The sequence below is a fragment of the Danaus plexippus genome, assembly GCF_018135715.1.
Source record: "Danaus plexippus chromosome 22 unlocalized genomic scaffold, MEX_DaPlex mxdp_33, whole genome shotgun sequence".
In the NCBI taxonomy this organism is placed as follows: Eukaryota; Metazoa; Arthropoda; class Insecta; order Lepidoptera; family Nymphalidae; genus Danaus; species Danaus plexippus.
The window spans coordinates 376,434-397,077 of NW_026869856.1; the positions used below are offsets into that span (position 1 = coordinate 376,434).

General features: G+C 32.4%; 2 protein-coding genes across 4 annotated transcripts; one reads left to right on the forward strand and one right to left on the reverse strand.

Moving 5' to 3' along the window:
* The first annotated feature begins 4 nt into the window (after positions 1–4).
* LOC116773437 (serine protease inhibitor 77Ba-like) lies at positions 5–1,503 on the forward strand. Its single transcript, XM_032665868.2, has one exon. The coding sequence runs from the start codon at positions 282–284 to the stop codon at positions 1,476–1,478; it is 1,197 nt and encodes a 398-aa protein (XP_032521759.2). The 5' UTR covers positions 5–281; the 3' UTR covers positions 1,479–1,503.
* On the reverse strand, positions 1,492–19,880 carry LOC116773436 (uncharacterized). Of its 3 annotated transcripts, none has more exons than XM_061528764.1 (15): positions 19,685–19,880; positions 14,997–15,070; positions 14,480–14,621; positions 14,067–14,154; positions 10,565–10,746; positions 9,926–10,116; positions 8,352–8,473; positions 7,759–7,924; positions 6,623–6,834; positions 4,825–4,950; positions 4,442–4,541; positions 4,101–4,219; positions 3,124–3,353; positions 2,539–2,722; positions 1,492–2,404 (listed from the first exon to the last, which is right to left on the reverse strand). In XM_061528764.1, the coding sequence occupies exons 2-15, from the start codon at positions 15,025–15,027 to the stop codon at positions 2,258–2,260; spliced, it is 2,040 nt and encodes a 679-aa protein (XP_061384748.1). In that variant the 5' UTR covers positions 15,028–15,070; positions 19,685–19,880; the 3' UTR covers positions 1,492–2,257. The 3 variants fall into 3 exon arrangements, with proteins under 3 accessions (XP_061384748.1, XP_032521757.2, XP_061384749.1); XM_032665866.2 differs by having other exon boundaries at positions 19,834–19,866; XM_061528765.1 differs by lacking the exons at positions 14,480–14,621; positions 14,997–15,070; positions 19,685–19,880 and having other exon boundaries at positions 14,063–14,154.
* Between the last annotated feature and the right edge of the window lie 764 nt (positions 19,881–20,644).

A 20,644-nucleotide genomic window follows, 5' to 3' on the forward strand; every position in this document is an offset into this window, starting at 1 on the left:
CTGGAAAATACAGAAAAACAAAGTTATATCTCAAGTGACGTGTCGCGTTCGTGACCCGAGTTCATAATCGACTATAAATAATGATATAATTCATTGAACATTGTGCAATTTTATCACAAGCGAAAATAGTTTATAAGACAGCATCGAATTTTGTAAATTGTTTGTCCAACAATAACATCCATATATTGATTTATATACAATTAGATTAAAAACAAATATAAATAAAAAGTATAAAGTAGAACTATCACTTATATACCAACTTATGTACGTCGTGTAAAATCATGTTCTATGTCAATAGTGTTTGTTTTATGTTAATATTTTCGTACGCCCTAAGTCAAACAACGAATTGTAATGACGAGAACGCATTGATTGCGTTCAAACAGCCGACATATGATTTCTCGGTGAGAATTCTGGACAAAGTTGCTACTGAGACCGGCTTCCATTTCGTGTTCTCCCCGTTTTCGACCTGGTGGCAATTGATGACCCTGGCCGAGGGCGCCCGAGGGAAGACTCGCAGCGAGCTGTGGAAGGTTACGAGATACCACCGCGTGAAGTGTTTCAGACGCAAGTACAAAGAGATCATCAATGCTATGGACGAGGAGCTGGCTTACATGACGAAGAGAACCAACATAGTCATCATGAACAAACTCTTGAACGTTAAAAAGTCATACGAAGACGAAGCGAGGAAGTCGCATGCGAACAAGATTTTGTCTTTGAATTTCAACAATCCAGTGGATTCTGCAATAGAAGCTAATGATTTCATAGAAACTGATGTAGACGGAGTCATCACGAAAACTGTGACTCCCGAAGACTTCAACATGACCGTGCTCATGACAACAGACTTAGCGTATTTCAAGAGCGATTGGCTGCACGCTTTCAATCCTGTGTACACTTCCGTAGAGAACTTCTACAAATCCTCAGTTCCTATCGGAAAAGTGAAACTAATGACTCAAATGGGATACTTCAATGTGACTGACGTTCCGATAATCAACGCCCGGGTTGTGGAACTGCCTTTCAATTCAAACGGCCGGGTGTCCATGCTGGTGTTCCTACCGACAAAAGGCTATGTGGAAGATTTGTTTTACAATCTGAGTTACATCAGACTGACATCGATATACAATTTATTTAAAGCGGTTGGACCCAAATTGTTAACAGTCAGAATACCGCGCTTTAAAATTACCACAGAGCTACAAAATATACCGGAGTTGGTCTACGATATGGGTGTGAAGAGGATTTTCTATCCCGATCTCGCTAACTTCGGTGGCATCAGTGATTATAAAGTGCACACGTCTCTCATGAAGCAGACAACTCACATAGAAGTGATAGAGGAAGGTGTGAACGGAGAAGTCGAGTTTCTGGTGAGAAATGATGAGCAGGAAATTTTCTCAGCGGATAGACCGTTCGCGTATCTCATAGTGGATAAGAAAACTGATCTCATACTGTTCGCTGGCATGTACACACGGCCGTCGGTTTACTAAATAAAACATACTATTTCTGTGAATATCTTTTTATTTTATTCCGATATGACTAGTATCACAACAACAGCCTCCGATGTAAAAACATGTACAAATAATTCGATATTTTCTTCCTTAATAATAAACTTACAACTAAAATATAAGAATTTGTTTATAAAGCTATCAAAAATGTAATAAATTTCATTAGTTTATAAATTCTTGTATATAATATACACGTAGTAACATCACAACCAATAATATGTGATTTAAACAATGAATATAAAAAAAAACTAACAATATACAGGGAAAAATATATTATTATATTTTCCTTACAATGTATTGGCACCTTAAATAAATGATAAGATTATTTTTAATCATAAATCATTTCGTAAATACTTTCATTTAATATTTCCTATACATTCTTAAGTCAAGCAGATAACGTTTCTTGCAAAAAGGTTTCATACAAATATTGGCACATAAATCCTGTAACAACATTTGTTGCACCTTAAAAAATATTGTAGCGCACACGATGCAGGCGGTAGGCTATCATCATGTGATATTTCGTGGCCCTAATACCTAAAACATTGGTCCCGTGTTAAAAGGGATGTATAAAACACATTCCCCGCTGGAGGTTTGCTATCTTAGATATATTCGATGAAAAAAAATTAACAAATATAACAAAAACGCAATTTACTACATAAAAAATCCCTGTAATGTCTATTATTATATAACGATCTAGTTTCTGATGATTGACGGATAATAATCCTCAAGTTTTAATTAATATTAACAAAAGACGTGTTAAATTACTGAAACGCAAACGCTAATATGAGTATAGGTACAGCGATGGCGCAAGTCAAGTACACGGAGGTCCGCGGCTCACACTCAGATACAATGACGAACTGTTCGTTCCAAAGAGAATCGTTGTTCCTCAGAGGAAGCTCTAAAACAACCTGGAACAGATGTTGGGAAAACTTTATGTAGTCAATGAGTATCCAAAGTAACATTATCCCTCGACAGCCAAGAAAACGTATCAAGATAAGGTTCACTGAGTTTTGGTCGCGTTGTAACCAATGTATATACCCACCTTCTGAGTAGAAAACATATCGAGAGGCAGGTCACAGCGGCTGGTCGCGTTGGTGCACGCTCGTAGCGCGGCGCGTGTCACTTCGTATCGTGTCTTCTGGAGGTCAAACCTCGCCCGTATGTGGTTGACCTGAACTTCGTTCTCAGAATTGAATACAAAGAAATAGTACCCGTTAGCTGGCACCCTGGGAACAAAACACATCACACACTAAAATAACTTGTACGTCTATACTTAGTACTCAAATAATACCGTATTACTAACTCAGTGTCGTCTTTTAATTATTCGTCAATACTTTTCGACACATTTAGGGTAGAAATTATCTGGTAATTTGCATTTTCTTAAATTTCTGTCATTGAGCAGGTCAATGAGATATAAATGTTTCATAAAGCTGAAATTAATATTCCTCTGTTGATAGACAGTTCCCTTAGTAATATGGTAACGGTTGATGGCGAGTTTTTGTACCTTTCAAAATGTTAGAGTATATTAAGATGACCGATAACATACTCGCGTGCAAATATTGATGAGCAAACATTTGTTATATAAATACATTTATTTAAGTATATATATTTATATATAAGTACATACCTGTAGGTGAGTGCATTGGCCGCTGACGCCGCCATAACGTCCTCGTCCGAGGCGGTCGGGGTGCAGGAGGCGTGCGGAGTGAGGGGCAGGTTCAGTATGAGGCCCTCGCACTCCAGCAACGCCTCCTCGCTGCTGGAGAAAGACGACCAGAACTCCGAGTTGGACATGTCGAAGGCTGTGGTCTCGTTGATTTGATCGTGGTGATCCGCGAACCCATCCGGCTCCAGACCCTGAAGAATGTAACAGGAATTATATATACTTCATAGAGCTTTAAACTTAAATGCAACTAATATATTTTCGGATATACTACGCGGATTTTATTATTTTAAAACTACATAAACCTGACGTTTCCGACGACGAGATCTCGTCTGCCCGTGATCACGGTCTCTGAAAAGTAACCGAATATATCCGCGTAGTATATCCGCAAATAATTAGTTTCATTTAAATGAATAAAACTCGCGAAAGTCTTAGATCTCATTATGTGAACATTAAACTTATTACTGGTATTACATAATGAAATTATATAAAAAATATTTTCATTGTCATTTAACAATTATACTGGCAAGCAGGACTTAATAATTTTAGGACGAAAATGTACTAAGTTGTTGCCACACACACAATCACACTCCCGACAGGCGACAACATCAATTTAATTTCAATGAAATTCAAAGAAAAATGGTTTTTATTTAAAAGCTCTAAAAATATAAAAAAAGGCTCAAAAACTTTAACTATCAACTTATAAACTCATTATATACAATTTATATGATAATATTAATCGAGTATACAAAAATTCTATATTTTGAAGATGTCTTCTTCCAAAACGAGTTCAGATTCCTCCGGAACAAACATACATACATTGCAAGGTAAATGAAACCTTTAAATAATTAGGAGAATAGGCTATGTTCCAAGGAGGCGTTGATTGTTCATTCCGTTAAGTTAAGTATATCTGTATATGCGTCACGTGTGTCTGTGCTCACCTCCTCAGCGGCGTAGTCTCTGGCTGCGTCGTCTTCTGTCAGCTGTCTCTTCAGCTCGGCGCTGCCCAGCATCAATTCTCTTTTGTTTCTTGCCTCCGAAAAAGATTCTCGACGTTTTTCTGAAAAATATTTTTCACAACATTCAAAATTATTATCTTCATGATCTGCTATTGCTATTAATCTTTTCTTTTACATACAAAACAGTAGAAATACTAGGTTATATATTTCTATTTGCTGTTGAATGATTCTGTTTAAAAAGGAAATCGAACCGGAAATTGTATGGAAACGGAAATAATATAGACATTTAAAACACGTTTTATCATTAGTCAACTGCCCCTCACTTTGTCTCTCTCCTCGGGTCTTCTCCTCGTCGATAGCTTCCACCAACACTTGTCTCAAGTGATCTAACTCCTCGTCACTGCCAGTCAACGTGTCTGAAGACTGACGAATTAAAAGTATATATTACTGGGATCATTTCATAGTGATTTGTAATATTATTATGCTTGCATGTGTAATTTTAATCATATTTTTGTTTATAACTCGCGTCTTTTGTTGAACCATTACTAACCAGTTATTACGGTTACTTTGTAGTTTATTATTATTAAAAGACGAGACAAAATTCATTGAACTTTAGTTTAACAATAATAAAAATAGTTTATTTTATAATATTAATATAAATTATTAATTCTATTGTAGTTAAAACTAAAGTGATCGTCCGACTCACCGATTCGTTTAAACTACCTGCCATGGCTTGGCGTAGCTTCACCAGCACTCTCTTTCCTCTGTCGCCCAAGTCTTGAAGCTGCTTCAAAACATTTTCAAACACTTCTCTGGAGCTTTGATCCTCCTTCTGTATTGAAATAGAGGATTTTAAAACTCCTTCGAATGTTTAATTTATCTTATTTTACTTTGTAGGGTGTTTATTTAATTTAAACTAATATTTTAGCATTTACTAGACGTTTTTTATTATTTTAAATTACATAATCCCCGCATTCAGCCGGCATCCAGAGCGGTACGCCGGGAAGTTAAGAAATCGTCGGCGGTAGATGACAAATAACAAGGACCAACTGACAGATGTCGTCTCCCCGTGAGCACGGTTGCTGCGGTGACCGAAACTTCGATATGTATTTTAAAATAATAAAAGAACGCGTAGTAAATCCGAATATATTAGTCACATTTAAATGAACACTCGCAATAGTATTAAATATCATTATTTTTTTTACTTTGTCAAAAGGCAATTATATTTAGCGGCTATACAATGTCAATGATTGTTAAGTTAACATTTTGTTAATCTAAATAGAAATCGAGTTAATTTTAACTGCGGAACACTTAGCAGTTGGTAACTATTGTATTATTAGCTATCGATAGATTATTGACCATGATTGATATGATAGGAATATTACTGTGTTATCGTTAAGGCTAGATACTATAGTTTATAAAACGATCGTTTTGTTGCTATGCAAATTTTTATATATCCACATACTGATACGTGAACGACATAATTATACACTGTGTCTAATGACACTAGTTGTTTTAGTATTTACGTAGACTGCAATTTAATGAACATGAAATAGTAGAGTTTTAGTGGAATTAGAGAATTTATATTTAAATAATAAATGTAGGTATTAAATAAATTGTGGGCGTATTAAATTTATGAACACTTATTATGTTTTAACCATATAAACTTTTTGTTAGTAAAAATAACTCGAGGCGAAAGTTACGGTTTAATTACACTTAAAGCATAAACATACGTATATAAAGTAAGATGTATATATATTTTTTGCAGATCATTACAAATTTATATATAATATTGGCCAACTATCGTCAGACCATCAAGATAAAACATATTATGAAACATTCGTATTTACTCTACATTTTATCAAACCATTGCTTTATCAATATAGAAATATTATGACTTCATGTGTTAATCTTAAAAAAAAATTATTCCGTAAGAACAGGATGTACGTAACGAGAACAGATAATTAAAGACAGATATATAAAGGATATTAAGAAAACATATATTATAATAAAGAAACAATATATGAATTAATTTCTCTTATAAGCAATGCTTAATAATGTAAGCAACGATCGTGTAAGCGTTTCAAAATATACTTATCTGTATTTTTTCATATATTTGTACCGTTTTATGCATTAATATCATAGAAGTGTCGTTTTAATAAACATTATATATCATTATGCAGAAACAAAATAAATAGTCTTTGTAAGCCTATCTTTATTCAGTAACAGATATTTACAAGTCGGTGATAAGTTAATGAAGATATTGAATGTTAAAAAATCATTTAATTAAAATAATATATATACTGCATATAAAAGTATATCTATATTTTAAACAATACGTAGACGTAGACGTAGACGTATACAATACGTAAACGAGCTGCGTAGTAGTTCCAGAATTATAAATTGTGGTTATGCCGTTTTATGGCGTGCTATGTATACAATTTCTTGAAGTAAATTTTCAAACTAAATCATTTTGTTTATTATTTGTGATATAATCGACTCACCACTTGTTTAGTGTCATTTCTCCTGTCTGATAAATAAACCTTCTTGTTTCCGAGAGTCTCGTCACTTCTGATACTGTTCTCACTTGTTATATTCTTGGAGCCCTTGTGCGTGTGTTCGTTATATGCTTGGTGTAACGGTTTGTTGAGCGTGGTTTCAGTTGATGTAATATTTCTGCTAGATGTCACATTATCTCTGATATTTCCATCGATATCTGAAAACGATAGTTTTATAACTTTAATATATTAGTATTTTAACATATATCTCATCGTCGTCGTGGCAAGATTCTTTGCAGACTAGTCGTGATCACACGTATCAGTGATCCGTATACATGATGACTTTCTTGGGGAGATAGTTGCACTGGTTTTCCCCTTTCTATACCAGCACTTTTTGGGGCTATCTAAACCTAAAGGCTTGCTGTAGCCTCTTCCAGCCAGTTTTCCCGGCTGGGCTTCTCTGGTTATTCCGCCCCTGCTCGGTGACATCCGTCTGTCAGTGGTGTCTAAATACTCTTGGAAAGTATATATGACTCGGAGAAATCATATTTGTACTTGCCAGGTTTCGAACCTGCTCCCTTACGTATGAGGCGGTCCTTTTAACCTCCAAACCACCACAACTTATATATATATATAATGTCTATATAGGTCTATGTTTATTAATTTATTTCATTATATACTAGAAGATTATACTGTGAGAAAGTTAATGACCGTATGACAACATTTGCGATATTTTATCTTTATGTCCACACCGATTATCTATCCTAAATACTTAAGATAATTGAAAGGTATAACAGCAAAACTAACTTTACTAAAGCTAGTTATATTATTGCAGTTAAAAGTCTTTTTCATTGATTCTATAAATAAAGCATACACACACGTAGTTATAAGGAAGTAGAAATGAGAAAATGAAGGAATCGTTGGCGGTAGATGACGAATAACAAGAATAAATAACGAATAAAAAGCGTAGTGTCCGAAAATATACATTTCATTTAAATTAATACCCCCGAAAATCTGAGATATCATTATATAAGGCAGTAAGTAGTCAGTAATCAGTAACTTATTTAAATGGTGAGATTAAAATTTTCAAAGTAAAAGTCACTGATATTTGAATATAGTTTATATACAAACTCTACATTTACCTTTAAATGAGATCCATCTCCTCTCGTCTCTATCAACGTTGGTGTCTCTATGCCTGTGGAGTCCCGGTAGCGGCATCAGGTGCGATGGAGGCTGGTAGTACTTCGCCTTCTCTATCTTCGCTGCTTCTCGTATATCGTGAAGATAGTCCAGTATAGCTCGGAGTTCCTGAGTAAGAAGGATCTATTATATTTTAAACGTCTGCAGACTTATGTTAGGTCTATCGTCAACACGTAAGATAGAAAACGTTCATTAGGATTTTGCTAAGAGATCCGTATAGATGGCGCCTCTGTTCCGGCATGAAGGTTAATATATAAACTGCCTAATTCGAGGATTCCAGTCAGGACACGATAGCTTCATCAACAAGTTCTCCGGAGCGCGATGTTTTGGAGGTCGTAGACTCCAGTCTCTATGAATTGTTCATCCCCTATTACTTATTTGAACTTTAATTCATCTTGTGAAGATTTTCTACGATTTTTTCAAGCACTGTACAATACTTTGTACGAGGTGTTATGTTGATATCAACTTGAAATACATTTATTTACAAACTAATATCTTAATATTTTGAGGTTGATGACCTTTAATCCCACCGTACCTTGGGGTCATGGTCCGTGATGTCAAGGGAGGGCACTTTTTCTGATGATGCATCGTTTGTCGTCTGGTTTGACTGGCTCGGGTCGTGGAAGCTAACGCCAGCCTTGTGACGTTTCATTGTACCTGATAGAATGTATCCATCATGAGCTACCAGCACTAACTAACCCAATATAATATCATGAGTTTTAAGATTTAAGAGTTTTATTCATTTAAATGAAACTAATATATTTTCGGATATACTACGGGGATTTTATTATTTTAAAAAACGACATAATTCGGTTACTTTTCAGCAACCGTGATCACGGTTCCGAAATATTATACTTATACTAATATCCGAAATATATTAGTTTCATTTAAACTAATATAATATCCTAAAGAACAATTAGTTTTTCTGAACAAAGGTTCTTACATTCCTTATTGAAATTGACTAAACTATGTTTAAATTAACGGATCGATAATGACGAAGCTTATCTTTATGATATTTGATGACTTGAAGTCAAGCCAGGCTTTACATTAGCTTAGCAACGATTTGTTTAATAAGTAATACAAACAGAACTTCTCAAAATTACCCTTGTGTTGTGACCTATTATCTATTTTCTTTCCTTATTTTCCGTACTCAATAAATTTAATAAGTTTATAGCTTCAGTTGAAAATGTATTAATAAAAAGGTATATAGTTATAACTATGAATAACTGCCCATACTTGTAAATAATTCAATAGTCACAATACTAATAATTCGTATAAACACACGACCTCATGTCCACATTTACCAGTCTATAGACTTTATTTACAATTTATCATATTACTAAACAAAGCAGTCACTGTGACATAATAACAACATTGTCTATTACAGTTGAAGTGTTTATGTAAGCATTTGTATTATGTGCTCGTGATAAGGTTTATTTGATACGAATATTTCCAGGTCGTGACACGTATTTCACAAGGAAAGTTGATCAAAAGACTTTATACGTTATTTAAGTATGGTAGTTTCATAGCTTATGTTAGTCTAATTTTTATGGTATATAAGTCAAGTAGTATTGAGGTAGGAAAGTTGTTTGTGTGATATTATGAAAAAACAAATATTGAAGATTATTTTCGTTAATGGGATTTGCTTATTTTTAAATGTATGTTATTCAGATAATAACGAAACTAAACACATACAAGGAAAATTTTTTATTATTAAAGAGATTTTTTGATATGGAACGATTTGTACACAATGTACAGTAGACGCGAATCTTACCACACATAATGAGATCTAAGACTTTCGTGAGTATTCGTTGAAATAAAACTGATATTTTCGGGTTTACTACGCGTTCTTTTATTATTTCAACTACATACTACCAACGTTTCGTTTACTTTGCAGCAACCGTGATGATCATTCATCACTCTCATCTCGTCTGCGCGTGATCATCATATCGGTTGCTGCAGCGTCACCGAAACGTCGGGAGTGCGCAATTAATTAATATCACGTAGTAAATTCGACAATATGCCTTTTATTTTTTACTACACATTTTAGACATCTTGAAAGTCTTCTAAGGGCATCCTTTAAATATAAAGCATTTAAAATAATCTAACCCGGATGGTTGGCTTTGCCATTTTCTTTGTTCAGTTGTGTCAGCTTCTCAAGAAGAGTTGTGTTGGAGAGGAGACCCAGCTTGTGAGCTTCTATCAGTTCGTCAAGCTCCTCAGAAGAATCATCTCCAATGTACGCGCACTCCTGGAGGTGTTTGTAGCCTTTGATCATGATGAGGGAGGCACCCGGCCATCTGAGTATAGTTATATATATAATATAATCCATTAGATTATAAACTTTGTAATGTTTAGGCGTAACAACATTCCCACTGATACAGTTTGAGGAATAAAAAAATTGATATCATCCTCATCTTGTCATTCGTATTTACCTCAAACATAATGTTCCTTTGCAAAACATTTTAACATACGTTACTAGATTGTCCAGAAATCCTTCAGATTTCCATTTGAATGTCCCAAAATACCCGAGCGGCAAATTTCACTTGTCGTTGTATGGAAATATTTTGTCTAACTCAGGCAAATTTATCTTTAACGATCTCCGACACTGATATAACTTGTGATGTTTACCACATTTAAGTAAAAGTTGTTATTTTACTTTAAAAGTCATAAAATATTTGCATAGACTTGTTTCGTTCATTAATATCAATAAAGTTATCATAGAAGAGAATTAATCAGAATCCTCACCTGACACAAGACGAAACGGTAACAGTGGATCCTTGTAGAAGATAGAAGCCCCAATATTCCTTCATGTCATCTTCCAGCTGAAGTTCCCGGACCATGGAGACGGGAACCAGCTCGTCCATCAGCTCCGGAGGCCCAGGGACAACGAAGGCATTGAAGGTAGCATTAGACTTTACCACCTGTCTCTGAAGATAACAGATTTGGTCAGAAAGGCTGTGTTATTTTCTATATTATTGAGGCTATATTGAAACAAAAATCTTAGAAAAGACAAATATTAATATCGCTTTAGACCATTGATATAGTAACAACTTAAAGTAAACTTTTATTAGTTTAGTAAGTCTAGTTGTGCCCATTATTTATAGAGCATTGCATAAGATGTTTATTCCTAAAGATTTTGACACGAAAAAGTGGAATTTATTTTCTGAATTTCATAATGACAAGACAGTGTGATAAGTATTTATCTGTGTTTACGTTTCAAAAGTCGATTGAACTTTTTCTCCTATATACTACTAAATAATAAATAATCTCTACATCTCCTTTCCGTAACTAAAATTTTATATTATTTTCCAAAGTATATATTTTTTTCCATTTAAATTATATTTACGACTCCTTCCTTTATGAAGCGTGGTGTTGACTCATATCATCGTACGCTATCTGAAGCTCACGCTCATAAACATTTTATTATAATATTCATTAAATTACAGTTTTATTATTTTATGATTTTTTTTTTGGTGTCTGTACTTTAGTTGTATTAAATACTTTTGTGTGAGGAAATAATCCTGTCGGTGATTATATAGTATATAAGACAAGATTTATATAAGGCATACGAAAAAAAAATATTACATTCCTAATTATAAGATTGAGCATTTCTTTATGAATTAAAGTTAAGTTTTTTTGAGAGATCGACAAATTACGAAACTTACATTTTTATTAGTTTTATATCTATATATTTTTACAATAATATATGATAATATAAGGCTATGTATACATTTTATTTCAACTATTTATTGCATAAATTCAATGAGTTCTAGACTTTTATTTAAAAGGGAACTTTACAAAGTGTACCTTAGCTTAATTTTCAGTTACCCCCATTCACCCCTATTAATATCAAACGAAAATCTCAAGCTTGTTTTATACTGACCCACAGAGAGACATAATTTTTCCTTTTATGTATCTACACATCTTTATTAAACAACATACCGAAATAATATCGCCGTATCATAATTTTGCTAATTCCTTAAACAGCCAACAATATTTCATGATTAGATTGTGACTTTATGAGTATAATCTCTGTTACAGCCTACAGATTTGAACGAACGACATGAAAAAAATTCCATCACTGAAAAGATTATAGGAGTTCACCGGTACCTGCTTGATATTCGTCAATATTGGGTTATCATCCAGATATTGAGACAAGAGATACAATTTTATCTATTATCTAAGGATGTTTCCAACTATTGATTATAACTGTATGTAAGGCAATTGCATACTGAACGGAATATTATTATTTTATGTCTATTGTAATGATGATTTCTTAATTTGTATCAAATTTAAATTTTCAATCAATGTACACTGTAGCATTTTCGTTGATAAATATTCCTATATAATAGTTTTATAATGAAAAACTATAACCTCACTGTTTAGATGCAAAACTAGTAGTAGGGATACTGAGTGATGATTAAAAATTTGATATAATTACAAATATCTTCGTGATACTTAAATGAAAGCGAGTTTTTCTGATACTACGCGTCCCCAACAGATATGTTCATCTCGTCTGTCCGTGATCACGGTTGCTGCAAAGTAACCGAAACGTAGGGAGTATGAAAAAAAATAAAATAACAAGCGAAAATCTTAGATATCTTCCCCATTTCAAATACAGCAAATTTCCATTTAAACATAATGTTGCCATATAAATGTATCATTTAAACATAATGTTGCCATATATATGTATTAATATATATCATTTTAAATTACTATCTAGTTATTTAAGGTTTCTCTAAATAGTTATTTATGAGAACAGACAAAAATTACGTTTTAAAATAATATGCCTGTTAATTATTGTTGTTTTTTTGTTTATTATACTTAATAAAGCGTTCCCAATCGCCTTTACAGTAACAATGTATTTGACTAATTTGAATTATAATGAATGATTCACGGTTGATTTTATAGGATCGCGATCGGATAAGGACGGATAAGCGCGTGCTTCTCATGGTATGTTAAAATAGGAAGAACATTTAAAGATTTTTTTTTCATATTTTTCTACATTTGTGTTAATAAGTTTTATGCGTTCCTTAATATTCTCCTCGATATTTTTGGTTTAAGTTATACGCTTATGACTTTATCTTAGAGATAAAAGTAATATATTTTGAGTTCTCTAGCTACGTAAATAGAAAATTTCGTCTAATTCCACTTGTCAGCTTTTATGTAATTGACTGAAAAACATATTAAACTTAGTTAAGGCGAATTAAGGCTAAGTCGCATAAGACGATTTAAGGGGAAGTTTAATAAATAGCATTATTTACTTACACCATTGTTCAATCCAATGAAAAAAACAACGTTTATTTGCAATAAATTAATGTTATTCGCATATCATTTAATATTTCACAATAGCTTATCGTCTCCACAATAATTTCTTCTAAATTATTTCAAATAGTGAAATTTTTGTCAAATGAAATGCAGAAAAATCGACAAGAATATTGATTAATCATATTTTTATTTGACATAGGCTATGTTTTATTTTAAGGGATTATTTTAAATCCTCGAAACGCGACAATAAACAATAATCTTTAGGCTCAAATTTCACTGATAAATTTAGGCGTACGTTCAACATACAATAAACTTTTACAACATATATAATGCAGCATTAAGACGATATTGTAAGGATAATATGATACGATGCAACCCGTTATTATAACTCAGTTGTCTCACATTAAATATTCCCAGGATAAAGAAGCGTAGGATTACTAGTTTAAAGCAAACAGGGAGCCCTTACAGCGAAGAAATGAATGATGGCTTAGACATTAGTTATAAGAAATTTAAACAATGAAAAGCCTTATCATAAGTTCATAAGTGGTGATAATGTCAAAGTTTACGATAACAGAGGAAATAGAAAATGTCATATATCAAGCATATACAATAAACATTTTTGTTTGAGTCGGTCCGTTTGTTTGCAAACGTTGAGATGAAGCGGACATTCATTTTTGAAAACTCCACTAGGAATAGTGCTAACTTATTTTACATATGAGTGTATTGATTTTTTTTGTACTCAGTTGTATAGCACTGTAGTTGTTACGTAAATTTGGTGTATTATTAAATGTATACATTATCGGAAGATATGGTTTCCATAAGAAAGCATCTTAATAAGGCTCAAACAAAAAGTTCTTTAAAAGAAATGAAAATCCTCCTTGCATAATTCAAATGACTTTTGAATGGATTTGAGCTCCTTATATAATAGTATGTATGTATGTTATTCTGCCTTATAATATATTTATATGTACAGACCTACCTGACACCACGTCGGGGATATCTTGCTGTCAATAAGCCGCATGTCTGTCATACCCATGGGATAGATCTGTCCTGAAAATACTCGGTACCTGAAATGAAGAGGGCTCAAATATGTATATATAATCTTAATTTTGTCTGTGATAAATGGATCGATGTGGACTTTATTTTAGATGATTTTATAAACCTATTTTTCTTTTTAATGTCAGTTTTACAGGCACTATAATGACATCTGTGGTCATCGGATATATTATATATCATTCTATGTTGTATGTAAAGGCACATGTATTTCGTTTCACCCATATAAGAATACACACATAGTGTACGTATACCTTTTCATTGTTTATATGCGGGGTTACTGAGAAAACTTTTGGTAAGAGTGATTCTGATTACTATGGGTCTGAGGTAATGTCGTACCTCATATAAAGCGGGATGAATATAAACAAACATGGCAGCACTATCATGAGCAGGATCAGCCGGCAGATCCTCAGGGGTCCCTTGTAGCAGGAACGGTTGATGTTGCTGAATTGACGGGACGCTCGAGGACGGGGAAGTCCCGCTGAGGAGATAAAAGCCTCCGTAATGCTTATAATTTTTTCTTAGTAATAGACTACTTATAATCAATTTTGTTTTTGTGGATAACGGTAAGCAAGACAAAAGGAAGCCGTTAACCTTCCTCTATGTCCTATCTATCTTTACACTAAATTCCATTAAAATCAGTTCGGCAGTTTGGCCGTGAGAAGGTAACAAACAGACGGTTAGAATTTCACATAAACAAAACCATTATCAGGTCATTTTGACTTCTCATAAGAATAAACATATTTCCTATTGTATATTGAGATAAATATTATATGTTTATACATATCTATGTTGTATATTATGTATGTATATAGTATATTGGTCTTATTGACCAATAAATATTTTATATACTTACATTCTAATGGTACTAGTTCTTGCGGATCCATTTTGTGATTCTTGTCAGGACTCCATTTTGTTACATTCTAATAACTGAAACGAATGGTCTCATTAATGATTTTATAACTCTTTAATATAAAATTAATACCTATTGACATTTTTATTTTTATAAGTAGATGCTGGAAATTCATTAGAAAAATGGAAGGTATCAAAATATTATCATAGGTACCATTTTATGTAAATAAATAGTTATTTATAATTATAAAGACTGAAAAGTAATTTATCGAAAAACTATTGAAGTGAAACTTAAACTAATTCGACTTTCAACAAGGTTGCGTTAAACGTCCAACGCTCCTAGGGAGGGGGAATAGAAAGAGGCGGAGCGAGAGCAGCAAGCAATGCTTGTAAAGTTTGTCTTTACGAAACTGTATGAGTTCACTAAAATTTTATTTCTACCCCTTTCTATTTTTATTTCTACATTACGAAGTTTCACTTATTCCATGCGGAGGGGCTACAAGTACTATTTCTTTTAAATAGTATTATTATTTATTAACTTGAGTATCCATTATCGTCTACTTACAGAACCTGTGAATATTCCTAAGCTTTCTTTTTTTCTGAACTCTTTCAGTGGTCTAACACCTTATCTCTACTACTGATATTGTATAAATACGAGAGTTCGTTAGTAAGTTTGTATTTCTTTTTAAAGTGACAACTAATGAGGTGTAAAATTTGCGAGACCACATCTAAATGACACTATTATTATCGGATATTCTCCCACTTATTATGTTATTTAACATTTTCTCGACATTTCGGTTAATTTACACAAAAACGAACAGACGAGGTGAAGGCAACTTTTTCATCTCCCGTATTTTCTGATAAGTAATAGAAGCGTATTATACTTGTTTAAGATATAACATTTACTTCCGATGTACCCAAAGTGAATTTATAATAAGAGAATTGATTTGAAGTAATCAATTATATTTTGATAAACATAATCCTTGCAGATCTTATCAGAGACGAAACCTCTGAGCATTCTATAGATTCACCGTGCGGGTGCCGGGTCCATCGCGTTGCAGGGAGAGGAGCTCTAGATGGATTTGCAGGTGTAGGTTTAAGGGTCCCCTATCTAAGGCACGTTAAACGCTCACCTCCACCATCCAAGCTCCTCCCTCTACCTAACTAAATTTGAAACGAACCTACTAGGACTGCCTTGGAAGTACGGTCCAAGAATTAATTGATATTAGTTCTGGAGAGGCCCAAGTCTCTTAGTACGTTGTAGAGAGATTTTGCCGTTATACCTCTCGCTCCGAGTTCTACCGCGTATAAATCCACGACGAACCTATTTCGAGTGAGTTCGTTAGTGAGCTCGTAATATTTGTTGACCTTGATGGTATAGTCTTTGGGGATGTTGGTTTCCCAAGGAACCGTAAGCTCTATCATCACAACGCGCTTTAAAATAATGATGTCATATTATACATATCTGTGTGATTCTTGCTTTGGAATCTTTGAATAGCTTTTTATTACATTCGAGATAAATTCTGCATTATAATTTTAGATATTATAGTTAATAATCGATTCAGAAGACAAAGTTTTATTAAAATCAGTTCATCCGGTTGGTCCAAACAAGGTTTTGTCTACATTTATAGTATTCACATGTTACTAATATATACATAAACACACGCTCTTTTTTGTAATATAATTGTGTACGTTTTTTATTACGCAATCACGGCAAAAGTGATTTTGATGACATTTTATTTATCTAGCAACTTATAATATTAGAGCAACATAATTAACGCAAAATTTACAAAATTTTTCGTTGTCATTAAACCACATGTTAAATTATGTTTAAATGAATAAAACTCGCGAAAATTTCAGATCTCATTAAATTATGTTTATAAAGATATTTTATAAAATCTAAATCTCTAGAAGGGAGTAATTTAAATCAATAATGCCCTCGATTCTACCAAAAAAAAGATAGCTGTCATAATGACATTTGAAAAAAAACCAAAAGCATTATGGTTCTGAAACATTAAACATCATATAATATTTAATTTGTATCCCTTTTTTGTAACAAAATTAAAACTTCGTCTCCACATATAATAAATTAATAAAATACTTTAAATGATAACACAGCCAGAACTTAAATATTATAGTGTTAGATTAAACGATTTACAAGCGGTTCATTGACGTGTGTATTTTTGAATAGCGTCTGTAATAAAATTTTATTATTGTGTTTATTAATTACTAGTTTATGCCCGCGACTTCACACGCATAAATTTTGGGATCGGCTCAGAGAGAATGGTATTGTGTTTTAAAAAAAAATATATGGTAACGAACGGTCAGTGACGTCTTTATTATCTGTGTCACATGATTTCATACAACTATGATACCATGAACCTCGGTGACTACAAGGTATTTCGGCAGAAACTATTGCTTATGTCTTATTCTGATGTCTAATTTTCATTACTGTAAATTTTCATCAACATCTGTCAAATAGTTTTTGGGTGAGGAACATACTTACGAACTTTTGAATTTATAATATTATTAGCATTAATAATAAGAAAACGTTTGTATATTTTGAATCTTTGTCTGCAAGAATCTCTAAAATACAACCTTAGTGGATGTAAACTCGTGGACCTTTATTCTCTTCCCGTTATTTATACAAAGAAATGTCATGAAGAAGACTTGATAAAATAAAAGCAGAACACAACTCTTATAGTAATTTCTTTCTTTGATAATGAAAAGGTCATTGATCTTGGCGCTTTCGTTTGCCAATTGTATTGTCGCGTGATTCTACTTATTTAGTGCATCTGGAATTGTTATAACACGTGTTATCTTAATAAAAGCTGCCAAACAGTATTTCAGCACGATATAAATCAAAATGTTGTTGAATTTCAATGTGTTTTAATTTATAAGTAATATCGCAAGAATTGGTTTGTAGGGAATATATATATTGCGATGTTAGCGATTACCACGGACGAACAAACATACTAAATGATAAATGAAATCTTAAAGACAGTACACTTTGTACTGTGTTTAAGATTTCATTTATCAGACATGTTGATGGACGAGTTGAGACTCGAGGTTCGGTCTAGACTCAGGTTTTCAACAGATTATTATATGTTATAGACTTGATAAGTTTTTTTTAAATTTAAATTAAATAAAAACGTACGTACGTTAGTTGTCGTTTAACAAGTATCCCGGCTAATCGAGTAATCATAGATCAAAGATGAATTACATCATTTTAGAAAATATCCATCTCTTACTCTGCGAGAATGATGTTAAAAAAAACATACTTAAGAACCACCGCATATAAACTGGCTTTAAAAGGAAGAAACCGCATCAAAATCGGTACATGCCTGTGAGAGCTACGATGCTACACACATACACAGTACACGCATTGTTTTTTTTGTTTCTGTCATAAAACTTATAACTCAACTAATGTTAAAAATGGGTTATCTTGAGAGGATGTTTGGATGTTTGTTGTTCACTCTAAAACCAGTTAACGGATTTCGATGAAAATTTATACATAATTCTTAAACATATTCATATCAAACATACAGGTCGTTGCTCGCTATTATTAGATAAGGACTGAAATATGAGGAAATACAGAACAATATAAATACTATTGTTAAAAGGAAAAAAATCTAACGCGTGTTGTGAAAAGAGAAAGATATTTGATATTTACATATGTTTACAAACAAACAGACAGACGTACAGTGAGATAAAATTATATTGATATCGTAAATAAAACAGCCAATACGTAGTTATGCGTGAGTCATCATATACACGTGGATTTACAAATTATATACTTAAAATATAAAGAAATTATTTTAATTATTTTCATCAAACTCTATTCATATGTAAAACCACATAAAAAAAGCTTTTTTAGAAACAAACAAACATCAAACACATGCAAATTATAATATATTGAATAGATTATAAATTTTTTACACAAATTAGTATGAGCAATTGGTATAAGTAACGCACACACACACAAGAATATTAATATGTATACACACATACGTAACACTATAATAAAATGGCCACGCTACTACAATATTGATTGGTAGCTACAAGGACATTTTACATTTAAATAAATAAAACATTAATGAATATCTTACGGATCACAATAAACGTATAATTATATTATGTGTTGATAAACTACTATGTAATATATATGTTTTATTGAAATCTGTAGAATAGATAATAAGGAATCTTTTGTATTCCATCAAAATGGAAACAGCCATCGGATGTAGAACGGTTTTTATTTTCGTCAGAGTTCATTGACCTGTATTGTCGTATTATAAACAAAAGTGTACCATACAAAACAAATATACCGACATTTAGATTTGAATTTATTTTGCTAAATAAATTATGTGAATTCACGAAATTTAGGATTAATTGAACAATAACTATTGTTTAGAAAGTGGATGGACTCACGCCAAAACATCGTGCTACAAGATTACCACCGATAGTTTATCTAAACTATATATTTAGTTTAGGAGAAATTTGTTATACACACAACACTACGTATCAAACTTGATTTTGTCATAGTAAAACACAGAATAACAGTTACATTAATATATTGTTTATTAAAAATATAAATTAATTTTACACAAAAAACGACACCAGTACAATTTTTTAAAACATTCTTTAAAATCTCATAAGTCGATAGACAAATATAAGAAAAACGTGTTTACTTACGTAACAACAAATAAACGTATTATTTTTCGTAATACACTTTCGATATAACTTATAACAAATATATGAAAAATTACTTGAATTAGAACGTTATGTGATATATTTAATAAAATTTTCTAATGTAATTAATATTCACGTATTAAAATTGTTACATATGTGATTGTTCCGTGACACGGCCTTATCGTGCGGCGGTTGAATTGGGACTGATTTTATCTTCGCGCTTTTTGCTTTAAATATAAATAGCTTAAATCACGAATGTCGGCCATTTTGAATATTTGGATATTGTCGTTTTTTAATTTCTATAGAATTGTACGTTTGTTAAATTGTGTATATAACTATTAAAAGCGAGTTCTTATGTGTTTATAATAATCAATAAATTTCATCTCTCAATAATTAGTCTCGATAAGATTTTTCACAACGTCGAAAGCAGGACAATAAATATTTCCACAGTTTCAAGGAGGTTCTATAGAAATGTTGAAAATTTTAATGATATTCTTTAAGCGGGTTATACTTAAAATGATCAGGATACCTTATCATGAAAGATGCGTGGAAAAATTCTGTATATGTCTCTTTCTAGTACCCTTAAGACGTGTTTAGTAACTAAATACAGAGAGTTTTTTTTTTCATACAATTACGTTGATACGATCACGTGGGAAGATTTGTTAACGAGAAACTTTGTGTTTAGTGTGACGGCGAAGATTCTTGTTAAGGGATGAGATCTTTGTAACTTAAGTAATATTAAAAACAATTTTCATTAACATATTATCTAAATATAATAATCCTCTTGAACCATCAAGCTTGTACATTATCTGTATTTAGTCATATAATATAATGTACATAGTTATAGACAGCAGTTACTACGGAAGAGACAAACAAACAAACAAACATATAAACCATTAACAAATGGATATATTATTGTTTAAGTACAATTCAGTAATATTTGGTAATGATTTCATTAAAAAA

What these genes read in the sequence shown, in the direction of transcription:
- LOC116773437 (XM_032665868.2), top strand. Translation starts at nt 282, where the DNA reads ATGTTCTATGTCAATAGTGTTTGTTTTATGTTAATATTTTCGTACGCC.
- LOC116773436 (XM_061528764.1), bottom strand. Translation starts at nt 15,027, where the DNA reads ATGGATCCGCAAGAACTAGTACCATTAGAAT. An exon ending in TATCCCCGACGTGGTGTCAG is followed by an intron (nt 10,747 to 14,066) that starts GTAGGTCTGTAC and finishes TGTTATCTTCAG; the next exon opens with AGACAGGTGGTAAAGTCTAA. An exon ending in GACCCGAGGAGAGAGACAAA is followed by an intron (nt 4,220 to 4,441) that starts GTGAGGGGCAGT and finishes AATATTTTTCAG; the next exon opens with AAAAACGTCGAGAATCTTTT.